Here is a 24,422-nt window from a genome sequence, read left to right as displayed (position 1 = left end):
TCTACCATGTATGACATGTGTCCTAAGCGCACTGCAACGTCTAGAGAATAATCTTCAACTAATGCAGAATCACTGATCAGCTGCATTTGCGTGAACCCTACTGGGTATCTAGCCCCAAAATAGGGCATGAGCCTTGATAGGGAAATGAATGCTGAATACCCAGTTCATGGTTCTACACTTTACCATTAAGCAACACAGTGCGGGTATCCCCAGTGCTTATCAAAGTCACACACAGTACATTTACAGGTGCTCTCTCCAGTATGAATTCTCTTGTGTTGTGCAAGACAAGGATAATTACACATTTATAAGGCTTTCCTTCACAATGAATTCTCGGATGTTAAATGAGACTTCATTGACAAGGATTAATCTCACAGATTACATTTGCAAGATTTCTCTCCAGTATAAACTTTTTGATGTACTGAAAGGAATTAACACTGACTAAAGCTTTCCTCACATTTTCTTTTCTTTTTTCAAAACATATTTTTATTGATTTCAGAGAGGAAAAGAGAGGGAGCTATAGAAGTATCAATGATCAGAGGGAATCATGGATCAGTTAGCTCCTGCATGCTTCACAACGGAGACTGAGTCTCGAACCACGGGTTATGCCTAGAGAGGAAATAGCACACTCACCTTGTGGTTCATAGGTTGAAGCTAAACCACCAAGGAATGCAAGCCAGTGCGTTCTCACATTTTCTAGAGTGTAAGGCTTTCCTCCACTATAACCTTGTATGTTATTCAGTAAATTTTGACCTGTGGTATAGGCTCTTGCACATGCTCTACAATTGTCAGTTCTTTCTTTAGTATGAAGTTACTCATGTACAATAATAAAATAATGCCTTATTATGGGTTTTCTACATTTTCACATTCAGAAAGCTTCTTCCTATTTAGAATTCAGTGAGTTCAGTAAGTACTAACTGATGGTAAAGGATTTATGACACTCCTCAAATCTTTGATACTTCTCTGCAGTATAAACTCTCATGTGCCAAAAGGTTGGAGTAGTTGCCAAAGGATTTGCTACCTTTTCAAAACATAGAAGGCTTCTCTCCAGTATGAACTCTGTAATGGTAAATAAGAGCTGAGGAATGCCTGTAGGCTTTGCCACATTCTCTATGTGTATAAGGCTTCTCTCCATTGTGAATTTTCTGATGCTTAGTCAAGTGTGAGGACTGGTGAATGGCGTGGCAACAGTCTCTACGTTCATGAAGATTCTCTCCAGTATCCATTATCTGATGGACAGGTAGGCCTGAGGGTGCCTGCAGGCTTTGCCACATTGTCTTCATTGGTAGGACTCTTCTCCAGTATGACCTCTGATGATAACTTGGGGTTGATAACGCAATGAAGACTTGCCATTATCTACATTTGTTAAGGTTTCTCTGTAGCATGAACTCTCTGATGATTAGTAAGGTGTGAGGACCGGCTAAAGGCTTTGCCACATTGTTTGCATTTGTAAGGCTTCTCACCAGTATGAATTCTTTGATGGCGTGTAAGCTTTGAGGAATCACTGAAGGCTTTGCCGCATTCATTACACATATAAGGTTTCTCTCCAGTATGAACACGATGATGACGATAAAGGGATGTGTAATAGGTATAGGTTTTGCCACATTCATTACATTTATAAGGCTTCTCTCCAGTATGAACTCTCTTATGCCTAGAGAAGTGTGAGGAATGACTAAACGTTTTGCCACATTCATTACATTTATAAGGTTTCTCTCCAGTATGAGATCTCTGATGACTATACAAGTATGAGGAATGCCTAAACACTTTGCCACATTCATTACAATTGTAAGATTTCTCCTCAGTATGAACTCTCTGATGATAATTAAGAGATTGTGCCGCACTGAATCCTTTGCCACATTCTCTACATTTATACGTCGTCTCTCCAGTATGAACTCTCTGATGATGATAATTAAGGGATGCTGCCACACTAAATCCTTTGCCACATTCTCTACATTTATAAGGCTTCTCTCCAGTATGAACTCTCTGATGATAATTAAGGGATGCTGCCCCACGGAATCCTTTGCCACATTCTCTACATTTATACGGCTTCTCTCCAGTATGAACTCTCTGATGCAAAGTAAGTTGTGAGGACTGTCTAAAGGCTTTGTCGCATTCTGTACATTTATATCGTTTCTCTCCAGTATGATCTCTCTTATGCAAAGTAAGTTGTGAGGATTGTCTAAAGGCTTTGCCACATTCTCTACATTCATAACCCTTCTCTCCAGTATGAGTTTTCTGATGGTCAGTAAGTGTTTGGGATTTCCTGAAGGCTTTTCCACATTCTCCACATTTGTAAGGCCTCTCTCCAGTATGAACTCTCTGATGATAACTAAGGGATGAGGAGTGCCTAAAGGCTTTGCCACATTCTCTACATTTATAATGCTTCTCACCAGTATGAACTGTCTGATGTCTATTAAGGGAGGAAGAATCACTGAACGCTTTGCCACATTCTCTACATTTGTAAGGTTTCTCTCCAGTATGAACTTTCTGATGTCGAATCATATTTGCGGCAATGAGGAATGCTCTACCACATTCTGTACATTTATAAAGCTTATCTTCAGTATGAACACCTTGATGATTAGTAAGACCTGCATGGCTGATAAAGGATTTGCCACATTCTCTGCATTCATAAGGTTTCTCTCCAGTGTGAATTCTCTGATGAATTCTAAGTCTTGAGGACCGCCTAAAGGCTTTCTCACATTCTGTACATTTATAAGGTTTCTCACCTGTATGAACTCTCTGATGTCGATTAAGGGCTGCAGACTCAATGAATGCTTTGCCACATTCTGAACATTTATAAGGCTTCTCTCCAGTATGAATACGCTGATGACGATTAAGGGAGGAGGAAAAGTTAAAGGCTTTGCCACATTCGATACATTTGTAAGGTTTCTCTCCAGTATGAACTTTCCGATGTCTGATCATTTGTGAGGCGTGGAGGAATGCTTTACCACATTCTCTACACTTATAAGGTTTCTCTCCAGTGTGAATTCTCTGATGAAGAATAAGCATTGAGGGTTGGCCAAAGACTTTGCCACATTCTGAACATTTATAAGTCTTTTTTTCCATATGATTTCTATGATGTTGAGTATGTCTTGAGGGCTGACTAAAGCTTTTTCCAGTTTCCCTGAGTTTGTAATACTTTGCAATAGCATGAATTCTTCCCTGATGTACAGTAAGAGATGAACGACATTTAAAGGCTTTTCCACATGGTTTACATTTGTAAGGCTTGTCTCCAGTACGAATTCTTTGATTTACAGTACAACCTGAAGGCCAATTTGATGTTTTACCAGAATCTATACATTTATAAGATTTTTCTCCACTATGGATTTTTTCCCATCCATTTAGATTGTATATTTGCCTGGACATTCCAACACAAGGATTCCATCTGTCAGCCTCCTCCCCAGGATGAATATTTTGTTGACTGTAATTTGAAGATTGCTGAAAAGACCGGACACGTTTACTTCCTTTGTCTGTCTTCTCCACAATAAGAATAAACTGATGTGTATTGTGATTGGACATTTGGTCAATGACTTTTTCACTTTTATAATGGTCCTCTGCAAGCTCACTTGTGCGATGATTAAGATATGTCTCTCGCTTAAAGTTTTTCCAATGTTCAATCCATTGACAACTGCTATCTCCATTATGTGTACTCTGGTGATAATGGGTGACAGAAAGACCTTTAGTCAGAGTTGTAATTTCATTAAACGTGTATATGTTATCCATAAGAACCATTTTTTGATACTCATTAAACCAAGATAATTGTATAAAAAAACTTTCCGAATACATTAAAACTAGAGGCCTTGTGCATGAAATGTGTGGACTCAGGAGGGGGCCCTCACCCAGAATGCACCCTCTTGCAGTGCTGGAACCCTCGGGAGATGTCCAACTCTCGACTTAGGCCTAAGCTGACAGTCGGACATCCTTACCACTGCCACGAAGCTGGAAGAGGTTTCCAACACCACTGCTGCACCTGCCAGCTGTGAGCCTGGCTTTTGCCTGAGTGGCGCCCCCACTGTGTGAGTGCACTGACCACCAAGAGTCAGCTCCCATGTTGAGCATGACTGGACTGAAACCAACTCTCCGACATCCCCCGAGGGTCTTGGATTGTGAGATGGTGCAGGCCAGGCTGAGGGACCCCACCAGTGCATGATGTGGGTGAGGGACGGACACGAGAGGTGGGCCAGCCAGGGAGGGTCTGCGGGAGGGCTCCAGGGACTGTCCGGCTCATCTCGCTCAGTCCTGTTCGGTTGGACCTCAGCAGCTTGCTAACCTTCCGGTTGGAGCATTTATCCCCTGATCGTCATCAGTGCACATCATAGGGAGCATTTGAGTGGACTTAGCATATCATTAGCATATTATACTTTGGTTGGCTGAATGATGACTAGATAACTGAACACTTAGCATATTAGGCTTTTATTATATAGGATTATAGACAAAACATAAATATAACACCTTAATTGTTAGAGGAAGAATGAATCCTGTTTAAAATTGCCAAATTGCCCAGACAGCATTGCTCAGTGGTTGTGCATTGAAGTATAAACAAGAAGATCACAGTTCCAATCTCAGTATGGGAACATGACCCAGGTGGGGGATCGGTCCCCAGGGGAAGGCATACAGGAGGCAGCCAATGAATGATTCTCTCTCATCAATATTTTCCTCTCCCTCTTCCTGTCCCTTACACTAAGAAATTAATAAAAAAAAATTTTTTTAATAAAAAATATAGAACATTGACAAATTGAGCACATTTTATTATATGGATACATTACAAATTTATACATTTTGGAAGTGATTGAATTAAAGTTTAATCCCACCCAACATTTTAAACAATTCAAATGATTATTTAATCTAGAGACTACATGGGTTACTAGTTTTTCCAGATTTCCTTTCCAAGATTGGGTAACAGTAAAAAGTTGTTTTCAACCTTCATGTTCAGAAAACATACTGATCTGACAATGTAACTGACTTTAAATTGGGATGTTTCCCAAATCCATAGTACACCTGACATCATTAGGAAACAAGAAATTTATTATAACTGTTCCAGATTAGTTCCGTTTATATTAATATCCTCTCTTCTCATCACACTCTTCCTCAAATTCCAAGGCTTTCATTAAGTGTACATTATCAAAACAAAACCTTTTATATCTTACCAGTATTATTTCAGAGAACAAATCTTGTGTTCTGGGCTTTGGCATAAAGGCCTGGTTATCTTCAGATGAAATAGCTGAAAGAACAAATTTTCAGTTTTGACAGTGAGGTGAGTGCACTTTGAAGTTACCGGCAGGTGTAGGACAAATGATAGTTTTGAGTTCTCCCAAGAGCCAGTGAAGGATTCAAAAAAAGCTCAAGATGTGTATAATGAGGAAAAGTAATATCAAAGCGCGAGAAAGAGTTGCTTACATTTGCCAATCGTATCTGCTCAAACCCCCTGGCACACAATGGCAATATTATAAAAACATTCCCAATTCCCAGTTTCTTCACTGGAGACATATGAGAGAAGTGCGTGTTCAATGATCTCGCTGTTTTGAGGCAATTTGAAGAACATGTGTCTGTTGTGCATGACACAGTACGAACAGAATGGCAGTACACAATGAGGGCCCTGTAGTGGCTGCTACAGAGAAACGATGAGAAATTCGAGCACCATAAAGGCTGCAGTACTGAAGATAAGATGTATATCACACCTGAGAAGATACCGTGGGTCTGAGAAACACGCAAAGAACATTTCAACTGTGAAATTAAACAGACAAGGGATCCAAGATACCAGCACTCAAACCGGTGTTCACGGAAAGTAGAATTAGTGTCCCAGGTGGTTATTATTTGTTTCTTCCTATTGAAAGCATATTCAAAAGTCTGCTTGTTTATAATTCCGGAATCTCAACAAAAGGTATCAAGTCATGCATAGAATCAGAAAAAGTATCCCATCAGAAAAACAAATCAAACTGTGACTACATCAATAGAAAGATATTAATTACTTGAAAAAGTTTGGCTCAATGGATAGAGTGTTGGCCAGTGGTCTGAAGGGTCCCTGGTTCAAATCCAGTCAAGGGTACATTTCTGGGTTGCAGGCTTGATCCCCACTGGGGGACATGTAGGAGGCAGCAGATTAATGATTCTCTCTCATCATTGATGTTTCTATCTCTGTCCCCCGTGCTTTGTTTTTGAAATCAATAAAAATATATATATCTTTAAAAGGAATGGAACAAATATCTTAAAGCGGAAAAGGAGGGGGGAAAAAAAACTATACAGTATAATATGACCAAAATATTATAGAACCAAAATGAAAATACAATGAGAAATTATTTTATAAACACCACCCTGAAAGGGGAAATTGAAAAACATAATAACTGGATTAAAAAACACACCAGTAGAATCATTAATGAAAGACATGCTCAACTTAAAACATCAAAGAATTTGCCTGGGAGAGAGAAACCAAAATGGCAGCATAGGTAAACTCCTGTACTTGCTGCCTCCCAAAACCACATCAAAATTACAACTAAAACACAGAACAACTATCATCCGGAATGGCAGGAATGCTGGCTGAGTGGAAGTACAGCTAGAGAGGTAAAGAAGAAAGCGCATTGAGACTGATAGAAGGTGCGGAGGCGTGGAACAATCTGGCACCTAGGTGTGTCACTTTTTTAAAAATATATTTTATTGATTTTTTACAGAGAGGAAAAAAGAGGGATAGAGAGTTAGAAACATTGATGAGAGCGAAACATCGATCAGCTGCCTCTTGCATACCCCCAACTGGGGATGTGCCCGCAACCAAGGTACATGCCCTTGACCAGAATCGACCTGGGACCCTTCAGTCTGCAGGCCAACACTCTATCCACTGAGCCAAACCAGTTACGGCGTGTGTCACTTTTTTAATTGTGAGGGAGATACGAGCTCCAGTGCCGAGTGAGGCTCTAGGGGTCCAAGACACATAAGGGGAGATAATGGACTGTCTCGGATCAGGCCAGGAATGCGGGGGCGGCTTTCTTCCAGACAGAGGTGCTCAAAGCGGTCATTGTTCCTATGCTGGGACCTCCCAAATGCAGGGCTAACTGACAGCCTTTGCTGTTTGCTCTGCCCTGGAGATTCCCTGAGACCCCAACCTACCCAATTTACTACCACATCCAAGCTGTGCGCAACAGCTTTTGCATATGAATGGCCTGTCCTTTCTCAGCCTAAAACCTGTTATACAAGGTGAAACTGGGTCAGGGAGCCTCAAAACTAACAAAAAAAGTGCCCAAAAACCAGGACAAGCAGCAGCCTGCCTTGCTTCACAGCTGGGCCTCTTCTGGGCACTTCCAAGCAGCATACAAAGAGAAGACATCTGCAGATATCTCTGTAGCTCCTGTTGGTTGGCCCCAGGCAGTGGCTGATTTTGCACATCCTGGGAGATCCAAGAGCCAGTATAACCAGTGGTCAGAGATAGATCATACCAGATTACAACTCTTCACATTCATAAGTGACACAATCAAGGGGCAGACTCAGTGAGCACCAAAGCCCCACTAAAGTAAGTCCTGCCCTATAAAGGTGTCTCCTGCACAGTAGCTCTCCCACTATAGTCACAGCTGGTCCCCACAGCAAACTGGACTGGAGGTCCATTTCCCTCAGTGATATCAAAAGCAATCAAGGCTCTAATACAACAAGACTGTGCACACAGGCACAGAGGGGTGCACCAAGAGTGTCCACATAAGGTGATTGGGGAGGCTGAGCCACTGAGCACTATAGGACACCTACTACTCAAGGCCACACTATCAACTCCAAGAGACTTAGTAGGTAGCTAGTACATAGAAACAAACACAGGGAAGCAGCCAAAATGGGGAGACAAAGAAACTTTTCACAGATGAAAGAAATTGAAGAAAGTAAAATACTAGATACAGAGTTCATAACCAGTTAAAAGGTTACTCAAGAATTTGCTAGAAACCTCTGAGGAACTTAGTTAGATCTTCAAGGATCTTAGTGAGAATGCCAAAATAAAGGAAAAGGACCAATAAAAAATTAAGCATACACTGACTGAAATAAAGAATAATATCAGGGGTACAACAGTAGACTAGAAGATCCCAAGAATCAAGTCAATGATTTGAAATACAAAGAAGCAAAAAACACCCAACCATAAGAGCAAAAAGAAAAAAGTATCCAAAAATATGAAGATAGTGTAAGGACCCTAGGAAACAACTTCAATCATACCAACATCCGAATTATGGGGATGCCAGAAGAAGAAAAGAGAGCCAGATATTGAAAACCTATTTGAAGAAATAATGACCGAAAACTTCCCTTACATGGTGAAAGAAATAAGACTTATAAGTCCAGGAAGCGCAGAGAACCCAAAACAAGAGGAATCCAAAGAGGTCCACAAGAAGACATCGCATAATTAAAATGCAAAGTGCAAAAGACAAAGAGAGAATCTTAAAAGCAGCAAGAGAAAAACAGTTACCTACAAGGGAGTACCCATATGACTGTCAGCTGATATCTTAACAGAAACTATGCAGACTAGAAGGCAGTAGCAAGAAATATTCAAAGTGATGAATAGCAAGAACCTACAACCAAGATTACTCTACGCAGCAAAGCTATCATTTAGAATTGAAGGTCAGATAAAGAGCTGCACAGACAAGAAAAAGCTAAAGGAGTGCATCACCACCAAACCAGTATGATATGAAATGCTGAAGGGTATTCTTTAAAAAGAGAGGAATAAGAAGAAAAAGGAAAGATAAAAAATTATGAACAACAAGGTGACAACAAATACCTATCTATCCAGCAAGGGAATCTAAAAATCAAATGAATAATCTGATGAACAGAATAAACTGGTGACTATAATAGAATCAGGTGCATAGAAATGGAACAGACTGATGATTATCAGAGGGAAAGGGGTGTGAGGGGAAGAGTTTAGACAAAGATCTTATATGCATGTATGCAGTACCTATGGACACGGACAATACTATGGCAAGGGCCGGGTGTGGCTTGGGAACCGGGTGGAGAGGAGCTGGGGGGGGGGGGGGGGGGAGAGAAGAGGGACACCTGTAATAATCTCAATAATGAAGATTAAAATAATAACTTAAAAAAAAAGATGAGAAAAAAATATATATACCTGGAAGCAGTGGCTGTGGTAGAGCTATGAACCAGGTGGTCATGGTTTGGTTCCATGTCAGGGCAAAAGCCTGAGTGGAAGGCTCGATATCCGATCATGCAGGAGGCAGCCAATCGATGATTCACTTTCTTCATTGATGTTTCTATCTCTCTCTCATTCTCCCTTCCTCTTGGTAAGCAATAAAGATACATTTAAAAAATAAATAAATTATCAAAGAATTTTACATAAATCATTAAAATTTTGATTCTAAGAAGCCAATAAACGTGTGGAAACATGAAGAGAATATAAGAAACTCCTATGACACTAACAAATCAGTCTCCAAGAGGACCCCATGAGGACAGGATAGTGAAAAGGAGAAGGTAGCTTATATAAAAAATTAATCGTTTAAGATCCTGACAATTCGAGACATACAAATGCAAGAAGCTCAGTGAATTCTAAGTAGAATGAATATAAATGTGAGAACAGATAAAAAGCAATGAAAACATCAGAAATTCCAGATTATTATTCTAAAAGCACATAAAAAAATAACTTTTCATGGAAAGGACAGCTCCTCTAAAATCATTATAGGGTTTCTAAGAAAAATACTATTTGAGGCAAAAATGGGTCAAAGTGATGAATAGCAAGAACCTACAACCAAGATTACTCTACCCAGCAAAGCTATCATTCAGAATTGAAGGTCAGATAAAGAGCTTCACAGATAAGAAAAAGCTAAAGGAGTTCATCACCACCAAACCAGAATTATATGAAATGCTGAAAGGTATTCTTTAAGAAGAGGAAGATGAAGAAAAAGGTAAAGATAAAAATTACAACAAACACGTATCTATCAACAAGTGAATCTAAAAACCAAGGGATTAAAAATGTGATGAACAGTATTAACTGGTGACTATAATAGAATCAGGGGCATAGAAAGGGAGTGGACTGATAATTCCAGGGGGAAAAGGAGAGTGGGGAGAGACTGCACAAAAAGCGTACACTTATGGATGAGGACAGTTGGGGGGGTAAGGTCAGAGGGTAGGGTAGGAAACTGGTGGAGGGGAGCTATGGGGGGAAAACGAGAAACTATTGTAATAATCTGAACAATAAAGATTTATTAAAATAAAAAAAGAGTAATATGCAAATTGACTGTACATCATTATGCCCACAAGCCAGGGCCACCTGCCACTCAGGAGCGAGTATGCAAATTAACCAAACCAAGATGGCTGTGGCCACAGAATGAACAAGATGCTTGGGTTTCCCAGCGATGGAGGAAGCCAAGCTTCCCGCACACCCTGGCCGGCCCAGGCCTCTGCTCAAGGCTACAAAGTTTCAATTACAGAAGATAAATAAATCCCAACAAAGAAGGCGGTGGCAATGGAGCTGGAGTCAGTCAGAGGCTTGTGTTGTCCCCGGCGATGGAGGAAGCCAAAGTTCCCGCCTGCCCTGGCCGACCCTTGCCTATGCTCAAGGCTACAAAGTTTCAATTATAGAAGATAAAAAAAATCCCAGATACCACATCCTCCGCTTGGGTCACCGGTGGGCGTGGTCGGCCTGCAAACCACTAAAGGCCCCTCGCCCAGGCTGCCCCACGCCCCAAGTGAACCCCCACCTTGATCCAGGACATCCTTGAGGGCAAACCAGCTGGCCCCCACCCATGCACCAGGCCTCTATCCTATCTAATATAGCCATATATCCTACCTAATAAAAGAGTAATATGCAAATTCACCCTAACTCCACTACACCCACAAGCCACACCCACCAGCCAATCAGGAGCAAATATGCAAATAAACTCAACCAAGATGGCTACAGCAAAAGGGAGCAGGAGGTAGGCTTGGGTTTCCCCAGTAACAAAGGAAGCCAAGCTTTCCGCCTGCCGTTGCCGGCCTAAGCCTCCACTCAAGGCTATAAAGTTTCAATTATAGCAGGTAAACAAATCCAAACAGAAATGGTGGCAGCCACTGAGCTGGAAAGAGCAGGAGGCAAGGGTTGCCCCCGGCAATGGAGGAAACAAAGCTTCTGCTGCCCTGGCTGGCCTAGGCCTCCGCTCCAGGCTACAATGTTTCAATTATAGAAGATACATCAATCCCAAGAGAAATGGCTGCCGGCCATGGAGCGAGCAGGAGGCTTGGCTTCGCTCCAAGCTACAAAGTTTCAATTGTAGAAGGTAAATAAATCCCAGATACCAGGGCCTCTGCTTGGGTCTCCAGGGGATGTGGCCGGCCTGCAAACCACCACAGGCCCTTCACCCAGGCCGCCCCACACACCAAGAGAACCCCCACCCTGATCCGGGATACCCTTCAGGGCAAACCAGCTGGCCCCCACCCATGCACCAGGCCTCTATCCTATCTAATAAAAGAGTAATATGCAGATTGACCATCACTCCAACACACAAGATGGCTGCCCCCATGTGGTCAAAGATCCTGCCCCCATGTGGACACAAGATGGCCGGCACAAGATGGCCAGCAGGGAAGGACAGTTGGGAGGGACCAGGCCTGCAAGGGAGGGCAGTTGAGAGCAATCAAGCCTGCATGGGAGGGCAGTTAGGGGTGACCAGGCCAGCAGAGGAGGCAAGTTGGGGGTGACCGGGCCAGCAGGGAAGGGCAGTTGGGTGGGACCCAGGCCAGCAGAGAGAGCAGTTGGGGGGGACCAGGCCTGCATGGGAGGGCACTTAGGGGCAAACACGCTGGCAGGGGAGCAGTTAGGCATCAATCAGGCTGGCAGGGGAGTGGTTAGGTTAGGGGGTAATCAGGCTGGCAGGCAGAAGCAGTTAGGGGCAAGCAGGAAGGCAGGCAGGCGAGGAGTTGGGAGCCAGCAGTCCTGGATTGTGAGAGGGATCCCAGATTGGAGAGGGTACAGGCTGGCCTGAGGGACACCACCCACCCCCGTGCACTAATTTCATGCACCGGACCTCTAGTATATATGTAATATGCTAATTGTCCACTTGGGAGTATGACCGGGATAGCGGGAATTCCATCGCTCCTTAGGATATGTGCTGACCACCATGGGGCGGCCCAGAACAAGGCCGGAGAGAAGAGGCAGGGCGCTAAGGGAGTGAGGGAAGGAGGCAGGGAGACATGAGGCCAGGCCTAGGAACCCTACCCATGCACGTATTTTGTGCACCAGGCTTCTAGTGGTAAACTCCTGGAACATTCTAGAAAATGATTTTTGAAACTATTATTTTCTGATAGTACCTTCATTAGTATAGACAAAATGTAATGTGTGCAAACACTGAGTTCCTAATTCACATACACCATGAAGTATTTCTTTTCTACACCAAAGGATTCCCCATTTGTTCCTTTTTACAAATATATATACACACCCACACACATACACACACACACATATATATTCCTTTTAGAGAAGAAGAGAGGAGAGACAGAAATATTAATGATATTAGAGAATCATTGATCAGTTGCTTCCTACACACCCCATACTGAGGAGTGAGCCCACAGCCCTGGAATTTGCCCTTGAACAGAATCAAAACTGGAACCTTTCAGTCTACAGGCCGGTGTTCTACCCACTGGGCCAAAAGCTAGAGCCCAACTTGTTCCTTGAGAGCAAGAATCTACCACAGAAAGCAGAAGGCCCTGGGAGATGTTAAAATAAAGGAAACGAAACCCTGCGGATGGAGTAGGAACTCCAGAAGGAAGTCATCCTCACCCAGGGAGGCCAGGTTGCTGTAGTTCTCCACCATCACATCCAGGTACAATTTCCGCTGAGCTGGGTCCAGGCATTCCCACTCCTCCTGAGAGAAATCTATGGCCACATCCCTGAAGGTCAGCGGTCCCTGAAAGAAACATTTATCAAGAGGTCACCAGAGGAGTTCACAATGTCACCCAACATGAAAACAGTGTCAGGAGAAGAGGTTTGGACTTAGGGGAGTATCCTGAATCACCCAATAAGATCACTTTGTCCCAGTCACATTCTCTGATGTGTTTTCTAACATTGACAAATGAGGATGACACATGTCCATCAATCTAGGGTTCCTATACTAGAAAATAAACTTTAAAATTAAGTCATGGCCCAAGCCAGTTTGGCTCTGTGGGCTCAGTTGATAAGAGGGTCAGCCTGCGGACTGAAGAGTCGTGGTTTCCATTCCTGTTAAGGGCACAAGGCTGGGTTGCAGGCTTAATGCCCAGTAGGGGGTGTAGAGGAGGCAGCCAATCACAGATTCTCTCCCATCATTGTTCTCTCTGTCGCTCTCTCTCTACCTCCCTTCCTCTCTGAAATCAATAAAAATATATTTTAAAAATAAACTAAATTAAATTAAGGCATGGATACAAGCATATCGATTTCTGAGTGCTGCATTTGCATCATTCAGGGCAAGTGGGGTATATTTGTCCGATGGAAATGCAATGGTGGTTTGGAGTTTAGGGACTTCTTCTCAAGTGTGAAGCAGACCACAACAAAATGAACTTCTGTAAAGACACAGATTCTGCCCTAGCTGGTTTGGCTCAGTGGATAGAGCGTCGGCCTGCGGACTGGGGGGTCCCGGGTTCGATTCCGGTCAAGGGCATGTACCTTGGTTGCGGGCACGTCCCCAGTGGGGAGTGTGCAGGAGGCAGCTGATCGATGTTTCGCTCTCATCGATGTTTCTAGCTCTCTATCCTTCTCCCTTCCTCTCTGTAAAAAATCAATAAAATATGTATTAAAAAAAAAAAAAAAAAGACACAGATTCTGATCCCGGTTCTGAGATGGGGCCTGTGTTTCCACACGTGTCACAAGCTGACTTTTTACTTGTGATGCCAATGTTTCCAAATCATGTGCCATACTTGTGAATACCGTATTTTCCAGCATATAAGACGACTTTTTAACCCAGGAAAATCTTCTATACACCCAGTTGTCTTGTACGCCGGAAAATACGGTATACAGAAAACGAAAACATAATAAATCATATAGAACACTGAACCACAAGGCTTTGTTAATGGAATTCAGTTCTCATGGAATAGGATAGATAAGAATCACAATCCTAGTTGGAAATTTACTAAGAGCAATCTTAGAACAAGATTATTCTGCCTAGTTGACATGGTGGGGTCCAGTGGTTGAGAGCTGACCCATGTACCAAGATACAACTGGTTTGATATCTGGCCTGGACACACAATCAAATCACGAGCTGGAGCCCAAGTGTGGGGTGTGCAGGATACAGCCAGTCCATGATTCTCCCTCATCATTGATGTTTGTATCTCTCTCTACCGCTCCTTAACTTTCTGAAATCCATACAAATATACTTGAAAACATAAAAATAATGTTAACAGTTTAGACACTGAGACACACATTTCACAAGTATAAAATCAAGATGGTTTAGTGATTCCAAATATCTTATGAATCTATTCGTGTATGATCCCCTTTGTGTTTTATAAACACAATAAGGAGAGGAACATAAGGATACAAAATAAGTTAGACCTATTGTTTTCTTGGTGTGGTTGTAAATTGTCACCTGGGGAGATTTTTTCCATTGAGTTTTGCAGAGTGGGAGGCAGGGAGGTAGAGGCACAAAAGAGAGGTGGAGGGAGAGAGAGAGAGAGAAAGAGAGGTGTGGGGGGAGATATCAATGTGAAAGAGAGACAGAGACACATGGGTTGCCTGCCTAACACACGTACCCAGGACCTACTTGCACTGGACCAGGAATCAAACCCTCCACTAGTGATCCACACCAGCCTGGGGGAACTAATTTTTCTTACTAGTACATTTCTTTCAAAATTTGAATGTATCATTAGTGGAGAGCTATATTGTAGAAATTCAATAAAACTGAACATATATTAATATCATTTCTGCTGAAACAGGTTTGGCTCAGTGGATAGAGCGTCGGTCTACGGACTGAGGGGTCCCAGGTTCGATTCCGGTCAAGGGCATGTACGTTGATTGCGGGCACATCCCCGGTGAGGGGTGTGCAGGAGGCAGTTGGTCGATGTTTCGCTCTCATCGATGTTTCTAGCTCTCTATCCCTCTCCCTTCCTCTCTGTAAAAAATCAATAAAATATATTTTAAAAAATAATAATAGTAATATCATTTCTCATGCATATAAGCCTAATCAATGGACACAGACAACAGGGGGGTGGGGCCATGAATGGGGTGTTGGGGATATTAGGGGAATAAGAACACATATGTAATACCTTAATCAATACAGAAACTTAAAAATAATATTATCATTCTTGGAAACGTTCAAGAAAATACTAAAAGTTACCATGTAGGGTATGTCCATGATGGGAATATAGAATATAATGAAAAAGTAAAGAATCAAGGCCTGATTGTTTAAAGGTCCCTTGAAGAAGCCAATTATCTGTAGGAAATAAAAGTAAGTCCTTCATTTACCAAAGCAAACACAAACTAAGAAGAAGGACATTTCCAGATGTGAAGTGATGGTCTTTGGACAACTTTCATTAAATGGCTACTACACCTTCTTACTGAGAAATGGGGGCTATTAACTCCACACTCAGTGCAGCACCTACGCCATGTGAACAGCAGGTGGACTGAACGACGGGCACCAGGTGACTGATAGACACGGAAGGTCAGGTCAGCATTGCTGTGACATTACTGCCAAACATACCTCAATAAAGAAATCATTATGTGGAAATGATCACAAATAAACACTAATTTTTGTAAGTGTCAACCCACTGGTACCTCTCGTGTTCCGTAAGCTAACAGTACATTTAACTACCACGTCTTTGTACTAATCTAGTGAGCAAGTGTCTTCTATTTACTTTTCTTTCATAACTTGCTGAGCTATTCTGAGCAGTAAGATGTGCATTTTCTAACCCCTGATCAAGAGCTGATGCTGCAGCCACTTGAAACCTAAAACCTACATTTCCCTTTTTCAAGACACAAGAGCCTCTGAACCCATCATTATAGGGATGTTAGACATGGCTGCCTTCCCAGGTGGATCTGTCATAAAAAGGATGTTTTGAATATTTGCAAGTCATTAATTTAAGGTGGGAATGTTTCTTGACCTTGTGGAGACTGCATAAAATGAAGGCAGAGAAGGCTCTGGGACAAAGTAGAGAAATAAAGCCCAGCCCGTGAGGCTCAGAGATAAAGCATTGACCTCTGAACCAGGAGGGCAGGGTTCCATTCCTGGTCAGGGCACACTCCAGGTTTCAGACTTGATCCTCAGTGAGGGGTGTGGAGGAGGCAGCTGATCAATGATTCTCTCTGCTCATTGATGTTTCTATATCTCTCTCCCTCTCCTTTCCATTTGGAAATAAAAAAGATTATATGTTAAAAAAAGAGAAAGGGAAATATAGAAACTGTTGATGTTGACAATCAAGAAAGAAAGAAAGAAAGAAACTAAGAAAGAAAGAAGGAAGGAAGGAAGGAAGGAAGGAAGGAAGGAAGGAAGGAAGGAAGGAAGGAAGGAAAACAAACTGCAAAGGCAAGAACAACAGAAGTAGAGAAATATGGAGGAGAGGAAGGAGCCCCAGAGAGAGGAAGGGGAGCTGAGAGGGAGAGGGGTCCTCATGAACAGAAGTGGGACAACGAAGGGGGAGGCACTTCAGACAGAGAGAATGGTTTAGAGAGAAGAATTGGGGGAGCGAGCGCAGGGACAGAATCTGGGGTTTAGGGGTGATGGAGCAGAGGGAGAAGCAGCACTGAGTCAGCCAGCTGTGGGGAGCAGGGCAGACTGTAACAGGAGCAGCAGAGAGGACTGGGGATACAGGCTTGGGAAGAGAACGAGAAATATATCAACAGATGTTCAAGGAGAAGCAAACATAGCCTCTGACATAGGACACATCTTTTACCTGAGAAGCAGCCATGTGGTCCTGATCCTGATGGGGTCTGGGATGTTTCCTCAGGTGACAGTATGTTGACGAGTCACAGAATGTGCCTTCAAAGGCGTCCCCACAGCCTGTGAATCAGCTCACCTCACACTCAGTCAGAAGGACCTGGAAATGAGGGAAAAGCCAGGTCTTTCTGTCCTTTGTCACAGGAAAGAGTCAGGAACCATGAGCTCCTACATGGAGACCACACTGTGAGGTGTTTTTTTCTGTCTTCATGTGTCAAACACTTCCACAAACTCCTACAGCAATGAGAATATGTGCTGCTCTGATGAACCTCCTACCAAACAGAGCACCTCTTACTTCCCCTTTAAAAAGCCTTCCCTGGAGAGAAACCAAGATGGCGGCATAGGTAAACACCTGAACTTGCTGCCTCACACAACCACTTCAAAACTACAACTAAAAAACAAAACGGGTATCATCCAGAACCACAGGAAGGCTGGCTGAGTAGAAATTACACAATTAGAAGGAAAGAGAAAAGCACTCTGAGACTCGGAGGAGCTGAGGTGAAGAAGTGGAGTGCAGAGGTATCGAGGCGTGCGGGCACACAGAAAGGGCTGGCAACTGAGTACCCTGTGGTCTTTTTCAATCAGGAGGGAGTACAAGCTCCCAACTGCTCTGAACTCCAGTCACGGGTGAGACTCTGGGGACCCAGCCTCATTCGGGGAGAACCTGGACTGTGTGGCATTGGGCGGAACTGGAGGGTGGCTTTCTCTCAGAGGTGCTTGCAGCGATCATTGTTCCTGCACAATGCCGTGGGACAGAGACATGGAACCTCTTCCAGTCAGGGCTGACAGTCAGCCATTACTGTTTCCTCCACCCTGGTGATTCCGATACCCCACCCCACCCAATTTACAACCCCATCCAAGCTGTCTGCAGAGGCTTTTGCATATGAAAGTCCTGGCCCTTTGCAATCTGAAACCTAACTTACTGCAGCTGGGTCAAAAAGCCCCCTAGCCTCCAAAACAAAACCCAAGGCTGGACAGCAGCCTGCATTACTTCACAGCTGCGCCTCATCTGGGCACCTCCAAACCCCAAACAAAGAGAAGGAATCTGCAGATCTCTCTGTAGCTCCTGCTGGGTGGCCTCTCTCCTTGGAGAACCAAGACCCAGTGTACCCAGTGGCCAGAGAGAGACCATCCAGACTACAACTCTTCAGATCCATAAGAGACACACTCAGGGGGCAGACTCAGTGAGCGCCAAAGCCCCACTGAAGCAAGTCTTGCACCATAAGGGTGTCTCCAACACAGTAGTTTTCCCATCATGTACACAACTGATCCTCACAGTTAACTGGCCTGGAAGTCAATTCCGCCCACTGATACCAACAACAATAAAGGCTTAACTAAACAAGACTATGCCTACAGCCCATAAAGGGGTGCACCAAGAGTGTCCACCTCACTGGGGATACAGGCTTCGGCTCAATGTATAGGGCATCGGCCTGCGGACTGAAAGATCCCAGGTTTAATTCTGGTCAAGGGCATGTACCTTGGTTGTGGGCACATCCCAAGTAGGAGGTGAGCAGGAGGCAGCTGATTGATGTTTCTCTCTCATCGATGTTTCCAACTCTCTATCCCTCTCCCTTCCTCTGTGTAAAAATCAATAATGTATATTAAAAAAAAAAGTATCCACCTCAGGTAATTATGGAGGCTGAGCCACTGGGATCTATAGGACACATAACACACCATGCTATCAACACAGGGAAACAGCCAAAATCCAGAGACAAAGAAACAGGTCACAAATGAAAGAAATGGAGGAAAGCAAACGACAGGATATAGATTTCAAAACCACGGTTATAAGGTTTTTCAAGAATTTCCTAGAAAAGGTCGATAAATTTAGTGAGACCCTCGAGGATATGAAAAAGGACCAACTAGGAATTAAACATACACTGACTGAAATAAAAGGTATTATACAGAGACCTAAAAGCAGACTAGAGGACTGCAAGAATCAAGTCAAAGATTTGAAATACAAAGAAGCAAAAAACACTCAACTGGAAAAGCAAAAAGAAAAAAGAATCCAAAAAGTTGAAGATAGTGTAAGAAGCCTCTGGGACAACTTCAAGAGTACCAACATCCGAATTATGGGGGTGCCAGAAGAAGAGAGCGCAAGATACTGAAAACATATTTGAAGAAATAGACAGAAAACTTCCCCCACCTGGTGACAGAAATAGACTTACAAGTCCAGGAAGCGCACAGAACCAAACAAAAGGATACCAAAGAGGACCACACCAAGACACATCATAATTAAAATGCCAAGAGCAAAAGACAAAGAGAGAATATTAAAGGCAGCAAGAGAAAAACAGTTAATTACCTACAAGAGAACACCCATACGATTGTTAGCTGATTTCTCAACAGAAACTATGCAGGCCAGACAGAAGTGGCAAGAAATATTCAAAGTGATGAATAACAAGAACCTACAACCAAGATTACTCTACCCAGCAAAGTTATCATTCAGAATTGAAGGTCAGATAAAGAGCTTCACAGATAAGCTAAAGGAGTTCACCAACACCAAACCAGTATTATATGAAAAGCTGAAAGGTATTCTTTAAGAAGAGGAAGAAGAAAAAGGTAAAGACAAAAATTATGAACAACAAATACATACCTATCAATAAGTGAATCTAAAGATCAAGTGAATTAAAAATCTGATGAACAGAATAAACTGGTGAATATAATAGAATCAGGGGCATAGAAGGGGAGTGGACTGGAAATTCTCAGGGGGAAAGCGGAGTGGGGGGTATAGGAAGAGACTGGACAAAAATCGTACACTTATGGATGAGGACAGGGGGGTGGAGGTAAGGGCAGAGGGTGGGGTGGGAACCCGGTGGAGGGGAGCTATGTGGAGGAGGGGCAAGAGGAACAATTGTAATAACCTGAACAATAAAGATTAAAAATAAAAATAAAATAAGAAAATGAAAAAGGATCAGGTTGACAGATTCAGGTCACCTCCTTGTTGCCATCCCGGAAAATAACACGGGACCTATGATCAACAGACAAGTCTTACGCATCTGAGCGAATAAGGGTTGCAATTGGAAGCAAGTAATTATAAAGTCTCCAAGCCTTATAAACTGGAGATTTATAATTTTCACTCAAATCTGTATTACTAAAACAATTCAGCTGTTAAATGAAATATAAAAAGGCACACCAAGGCGGCATGACTCAGTGGTTTAGATTGGACCTATGAACCAGGAGGTCATGGTTAGATTCCTTGTCAGGACATATGGCCAGGTTGCAGGTTTGATCCCCAGTGAGGGACGTGGGGGGGGCAGCTGATCAATGATTGCCTCGATGTTTATATCTCTCTCCTCCTATCGTTCCCCTCTCAGAAATCAATAGAAATATATTTTAAATACACACACACACACACATACACATATATATATATATATAAAGAGAGAGAGAGAGAGAGAGAGAGAGAGAGAGAGAGAGAGAGAAAGAGAGAGACTCATATAGAGCCACAAGCCAATATATCACAATTTAACTACCCACACCCCATCAGCTCACCCCTCACCCAGATCAGGGTCCCCTCCTCCCACTACCATGTATTTCTGTCCATGGGTCTGTCTGTCTCCCTGTTCCCTTTCTCTCCTCTGTGGTCCTTTCCTGTGTCCCCCCCTCCCTGCTCTTTCCCCCGTTTTCTCTGTCTGTCCTACACCCGGACCATGAACCTCCTGACACCCATTTCCCTTCCGGTGCTCTTTCTCCTGGTCTCTGACGGCTCCCAGCTCCACACACGTCCGTCTGTCCCTCCCCACGCCCGTGTCCCCGCTGCTGCCCGTGACAGTCTGTCCTGCTCCCACAGCTGGGGACTCCGCGCTGCTCCCCTCTGCTCCCTCCTCCCTAAGCCCCCCTTTCCGTCCCTGCACTCGCTCCCCAACTCTTCTCCTCTGAACCAGTGTCTCCGTCTGAGGTGCCTCCTCCTGTGCGGCCCCCACTTCTGCTCACCAGGACCCTCTCCCCTCAGCTCCCTCCTCTCTCGGGGCTCCCCTCCCCCTAGTTCCCCACATCCCTCCTCCTCAGGCTGCTTTCCCGAGTTCCCCCCTCACTCCCACCATCGCCGTCCAGTCCCCCCACACCCCGATGGCCCCTCTGTGGACCCCTCACCGCCCTTCCTCCTCCCACGTGTCTGTCTCTCTCCCTCCCCTCCTGACCCCCCAGCCCGGGTCCCCGCCCCCCGCAGTCACCGCCCCCACAAAGCCCTCCCTGCGGGCAGGTCACCTCTTCTGGGGACACCGCGTTCTTCCCCCTGAGCCCCTCCCCATGGACACTGTGCTCCCCGGGCACTCAGACCCCTTATTAATGGGGGGCCTAGGAAGGCGGGGTGCAGACCCCCAAGCCGGGAGCCATCCGGGCTCTGTGGGCGGAAAGCGCCGGGCGGGGGAGGGGCAAAGGGCGGGAACCCCCAGACCCAGACTCCCAGCCCCGCGGGGGGACCGGCGGCCCCGGGGATGGTTTTCAGCAGGAAAACCACGCGGCAGGCGGGGCCCACAGCCACAGGCGGAGAGACCGCGGGCCGGGCCTCAGTTCCCCCAAAGGAACGCGGCGCCTCCACTGCGCAGCCGCCCGGGACCGGACTCACCGCCGTGAGGGGCTCCGGGGCGGGGACCTCACCACGGACTTCAGCGCCCGCAGCGCCCTCAGCCTTCCCTGCGGGGAGGGGGACGGAGAGCAGCGGCTTTAAAGCACAGACACCTCCTCAGGGAACCGCCACCTTCCCCGCCACAGCCGCTTCCGCGTCTGCCAGGAACTGCGCATGCGCCTCCCTGCGGGATGGGCGGGGCCAGCGCCTGAGCTGAGGGACTCCGCGGTGGGGGCGGGGCCTGTGCGGGGACAGAGGGAGGGAGGGCGGGGCGGGAGCGAGGGGGCAGCCCTGGGTCCCTCACCTCCTCCCACAGGGACAGCCCCTCCTGGTGGAGTTCCCCCGTCATTGTTGGGGTTTGGCTGGTGACGCGGCTGTGACAGGATCACCAGGGAGAGAAGAGACAGGAGCAGAGAGAGGGCGGGTATTTTGCTTCTTTAAAGGGAGGAAAGGGCCAGGTGCCTTCTGATGACACAAGGCTCCCCAGATAGAGGGGCTGTTCTTTTATTGGGGTGCTAGCGAGTAAATGGCAGCTGTCGCAAAGCATAAAGAGGGGAGGAGGCATCTGGAATTCACACAGAAGTTTCCAGAAGCCAGAGGCTGTGCTGAGAGCTACTGGCGGGCCTGCCCTTCAGCTGCACATGTCCCAGGAGGTGTCTTTCCAGGATCTTCACAGCCGGTAACACATTCTCACAGGGAAGTTACAGAGAATTCAAAAGGCGGGCAGACTGGGTTTGAAACCAGAAACTTTCTGCCTGTGATTTGCTTGGATCCTTAAACCCTCAGTGAGGAGGGGGAGGGGAAGGGCAGCCTGCTCTCTCAGCCCCTCCCTGTCCCCCATCTGAATGGAGAGGCAGCTTGAGTTAGGGAAGCAGGTGGATGGGGGTGTCAGAGACAGACCCAGATCGCCATTCATGGTTAGGCACCTGATGAGATAAGGTCTCCTCCAACAGTGTTGGGGAGATATTTTAATTCAGGTATTTTTCAAGGGATAAAAATTTTGTCTGTAAGTTGTGGTCTTTCAAGTTTTTTTATTCTGCGAATGCATTTTTAAATGAATGTCATTAATTTAATAGTCCCTATAATCTAGATAATGGACCATGGACAATAATGTAGAATGTCTCCTGTTAGTATTCCTTATATTTGGGAAACAAAATAATTTTAAAATCAACAATATTTAAAACAGTTATAAGAATAATAACTATTATCAGTTGAATTAGTCTGATGATTTTTTAATTTTGATTATTTTCCATGAATATAGATATTCCCTAGAGTTTCATCAAATTTTATTTACTTTAAAGATATGACCTGGCCCTGACCGGTTTGTCTCAGTGGATAGAGCGTCGGCCTGCAGACTGAAAGGTCCCAGGTTCGATTCCAGTCAAGGACATGTACCTTGGTTGCGGGCACATCCCCAGTGGGAGGTGTGCAAGAGGCAACTGATCGGTGTTTCTCTCTCAATGATGTTTCTAACTCTCTATTCCTCTCTGTAAAAAATCAATAAAATATATATATTTTTAAAAAAGATATGACCTGTTTAGAAACCTGTAATTTAGAGTAAGTCAGACCAGAGGATTATGTTTAACCTATATAAGTATTTAATCACTTTAGGCCAATAAAATATCAACCCTCAGTATTGCCACCCAAAACTGGATAAACATAACACATATAACTAACAGACAAATATATAAAGACCAATCCATTCTACAAAGACGGTGAAAGACTTCTACACTGAAAATGACACAACAATGCTGAAGAAAGCAGATAGAAACAAATTGAGACATTCCTTAATATTCCCTGTTCTACAGAATAAATAGATTACCTATCAAAATTCCAAGGCAATTTTGCTATGGACAAAGAGATGTGGGACAGCCAGAACACTTCAAATATAGAAGAGTTGAAAGATTAATTTTTTTTACACTGAGAAACATGTTACAAAGCAAGAATAAGCAAGCGGGTGTGACCCTGGGTTAACACAGATCCACACACCAATGGAACGGAGGAGAATGCCCCACAGAAACCCGATGAAGCCTCACCTGCATCAAACAGGAGCTTTCTCTGTGGCAGAGGATACAATCCACAGGGGCAAATGCAACCTCCAGAAATGATGTGTTAAAAGTGATCAACAAATTTCAGACATCCCTGTGGATTTCCTCCTTAAAATTGATAATAAATGAAACATCCTCCAGCAGTGATGTCTGCATGTCAACATCCCTCTCCATTCTCAATGGTGAAGTTTGGAAGTCAGTGACACACATCTATATATACAAAAGCCTAAGTGACCGTTATGACCTGTGGATGGAACGACCAGTCACCATGTGGAGCACTGAACACCAGGGGGCAGACACTCAATGCAGAAGCTGCCCCCTGGTGGTCAGTGTGCTCCCACAGCCAACCTCCCACAGTCCTCCCCAAAACTGGGCAAGATGGCCCTGATCAGCCCTGATCACTGGCCAGACCAAGAGACCCCACCTGTGTAAGAACTTGTGCACAGAGCCTCTAGTATATTATAAAAGCACTCGGAAAAATTTCCAGATGTGTTGACAAATAAAAGTTGCAAAGGGTTATGTCAGGAGCTAATTTCTCCCCCCCCCCCCCAGCCATGCAGGCAGATGTTGGTATTGAGCATGAAGCAACTCTATAGGAACTGGGATCTCAGGGAGGGGCTGGAGATGGGGAGGGGCTTGAACCCAGGAACATGACTGCAATTGGAATTCATGTAAGCACTTTCATTAACCAAAGAGTTGCAATGTTCTGTGTGAGGATGAAGAACTACAAGGTGAAACCACAACTCTCCCTGGGTAGATGGGCGATTTCATACTCACACCAGCAGCCTTTCCTGCTCCCTTCCTCAATCCCCAGGGAGAGCAAGACTCAACATGGCTGAGTTCCAGAGCCTTTCAGAGGGACACAACCTGGGATATGAGACTTGGAGGACTAAGATGTGATCATTTAGGACAGGGGTCCTCAAACTTTTTAAACAGGGAGCCAGTTCACTGTCCCTCAGACCATTGGAGGGCCGGACTATAGTT

General features: G+C 44.6%; 3 protein-coding genes across 3 annotated transcripts in view; all 3 read right to left on the bottom strand.

Moving 5' to 3' along the window:
* LOC129147640 (zinc finger protein 420-like) overlaps positions 1–21,427 on the bottom strand; it is a 90,521-nt gene extending 69,094 nt beyond the window's left edge. Inside the window, exon 1 of the mRNA XM_054710550.1 lies at positions 21,391–21,427. The gene's annotated coding sequence lies outside the window, so the exon portion shown is untranslated. The remainder of the gene's footprint in view (positions 1–21,390) is intronic.
* Positions 1–21,453, bottom strand: part of LOC129147642 (zinc finger protein ZFP2-like) — a 60,122-nt gene extending 38,669 nt beyond the window's left edge. Inside the window, 2 exon segments of the mRNA XM_054710554.1 lie at positions 16,783–16,926; positions 21,391–21,453. Coding sequence (XP_054566529.1) covers positions 16,783–16,797 — 15 coding nt within the window. The 5' untranslated portion in view covers positions 16,798–16,926; positions 21,391–21,453.
* Positions 615–15,248, bottom strand: LOC129147748 (zinc finger protein 420-like). Its single transcript, XM_054711046.1, has 4 exons — positions 15,231–15,248; positions 12,707–12,833; positions 1,365–3,260; positions 615–1,201 (listed from the first exon to the last, which is right to left on the bottom strand). The coding sequence occupies exons 1-4, from the start codon at positions 15,246–15,248 to the stop codon at positions 1,023–1,025; spliced, it is 2,220 nt and encodes a 739-aa protein (XP_054567021.1). The 3' UTR covers positions 615–1,022.
* Positions 21,454–24,422: the final 2,969 nt, after the last annotated feature.

The sequence above is a fragment of the Eptesicus fuscus genome, chromosome 21 (assembly GCF_027574615.1).
Source record: "Eptesicus fuscus isolate TK198812 chromosome 21, DD_ASM_mEF_20220401, whole genome shotgun sequence".
In the NCBI taxonomy this organism is placed as follows: domain Eukaryota; kingdom Metazoa; phylum Chordata; class Mammalia; order Chiroptera; family Vespertilionidae; genus Eptesicus; species Eptesicus fuscus.
The sequence above is the reverse complement of the archived record's forward strand: the minus strand, read 5'-3'. Positions and strand labels throughout refer to the sequence as shown.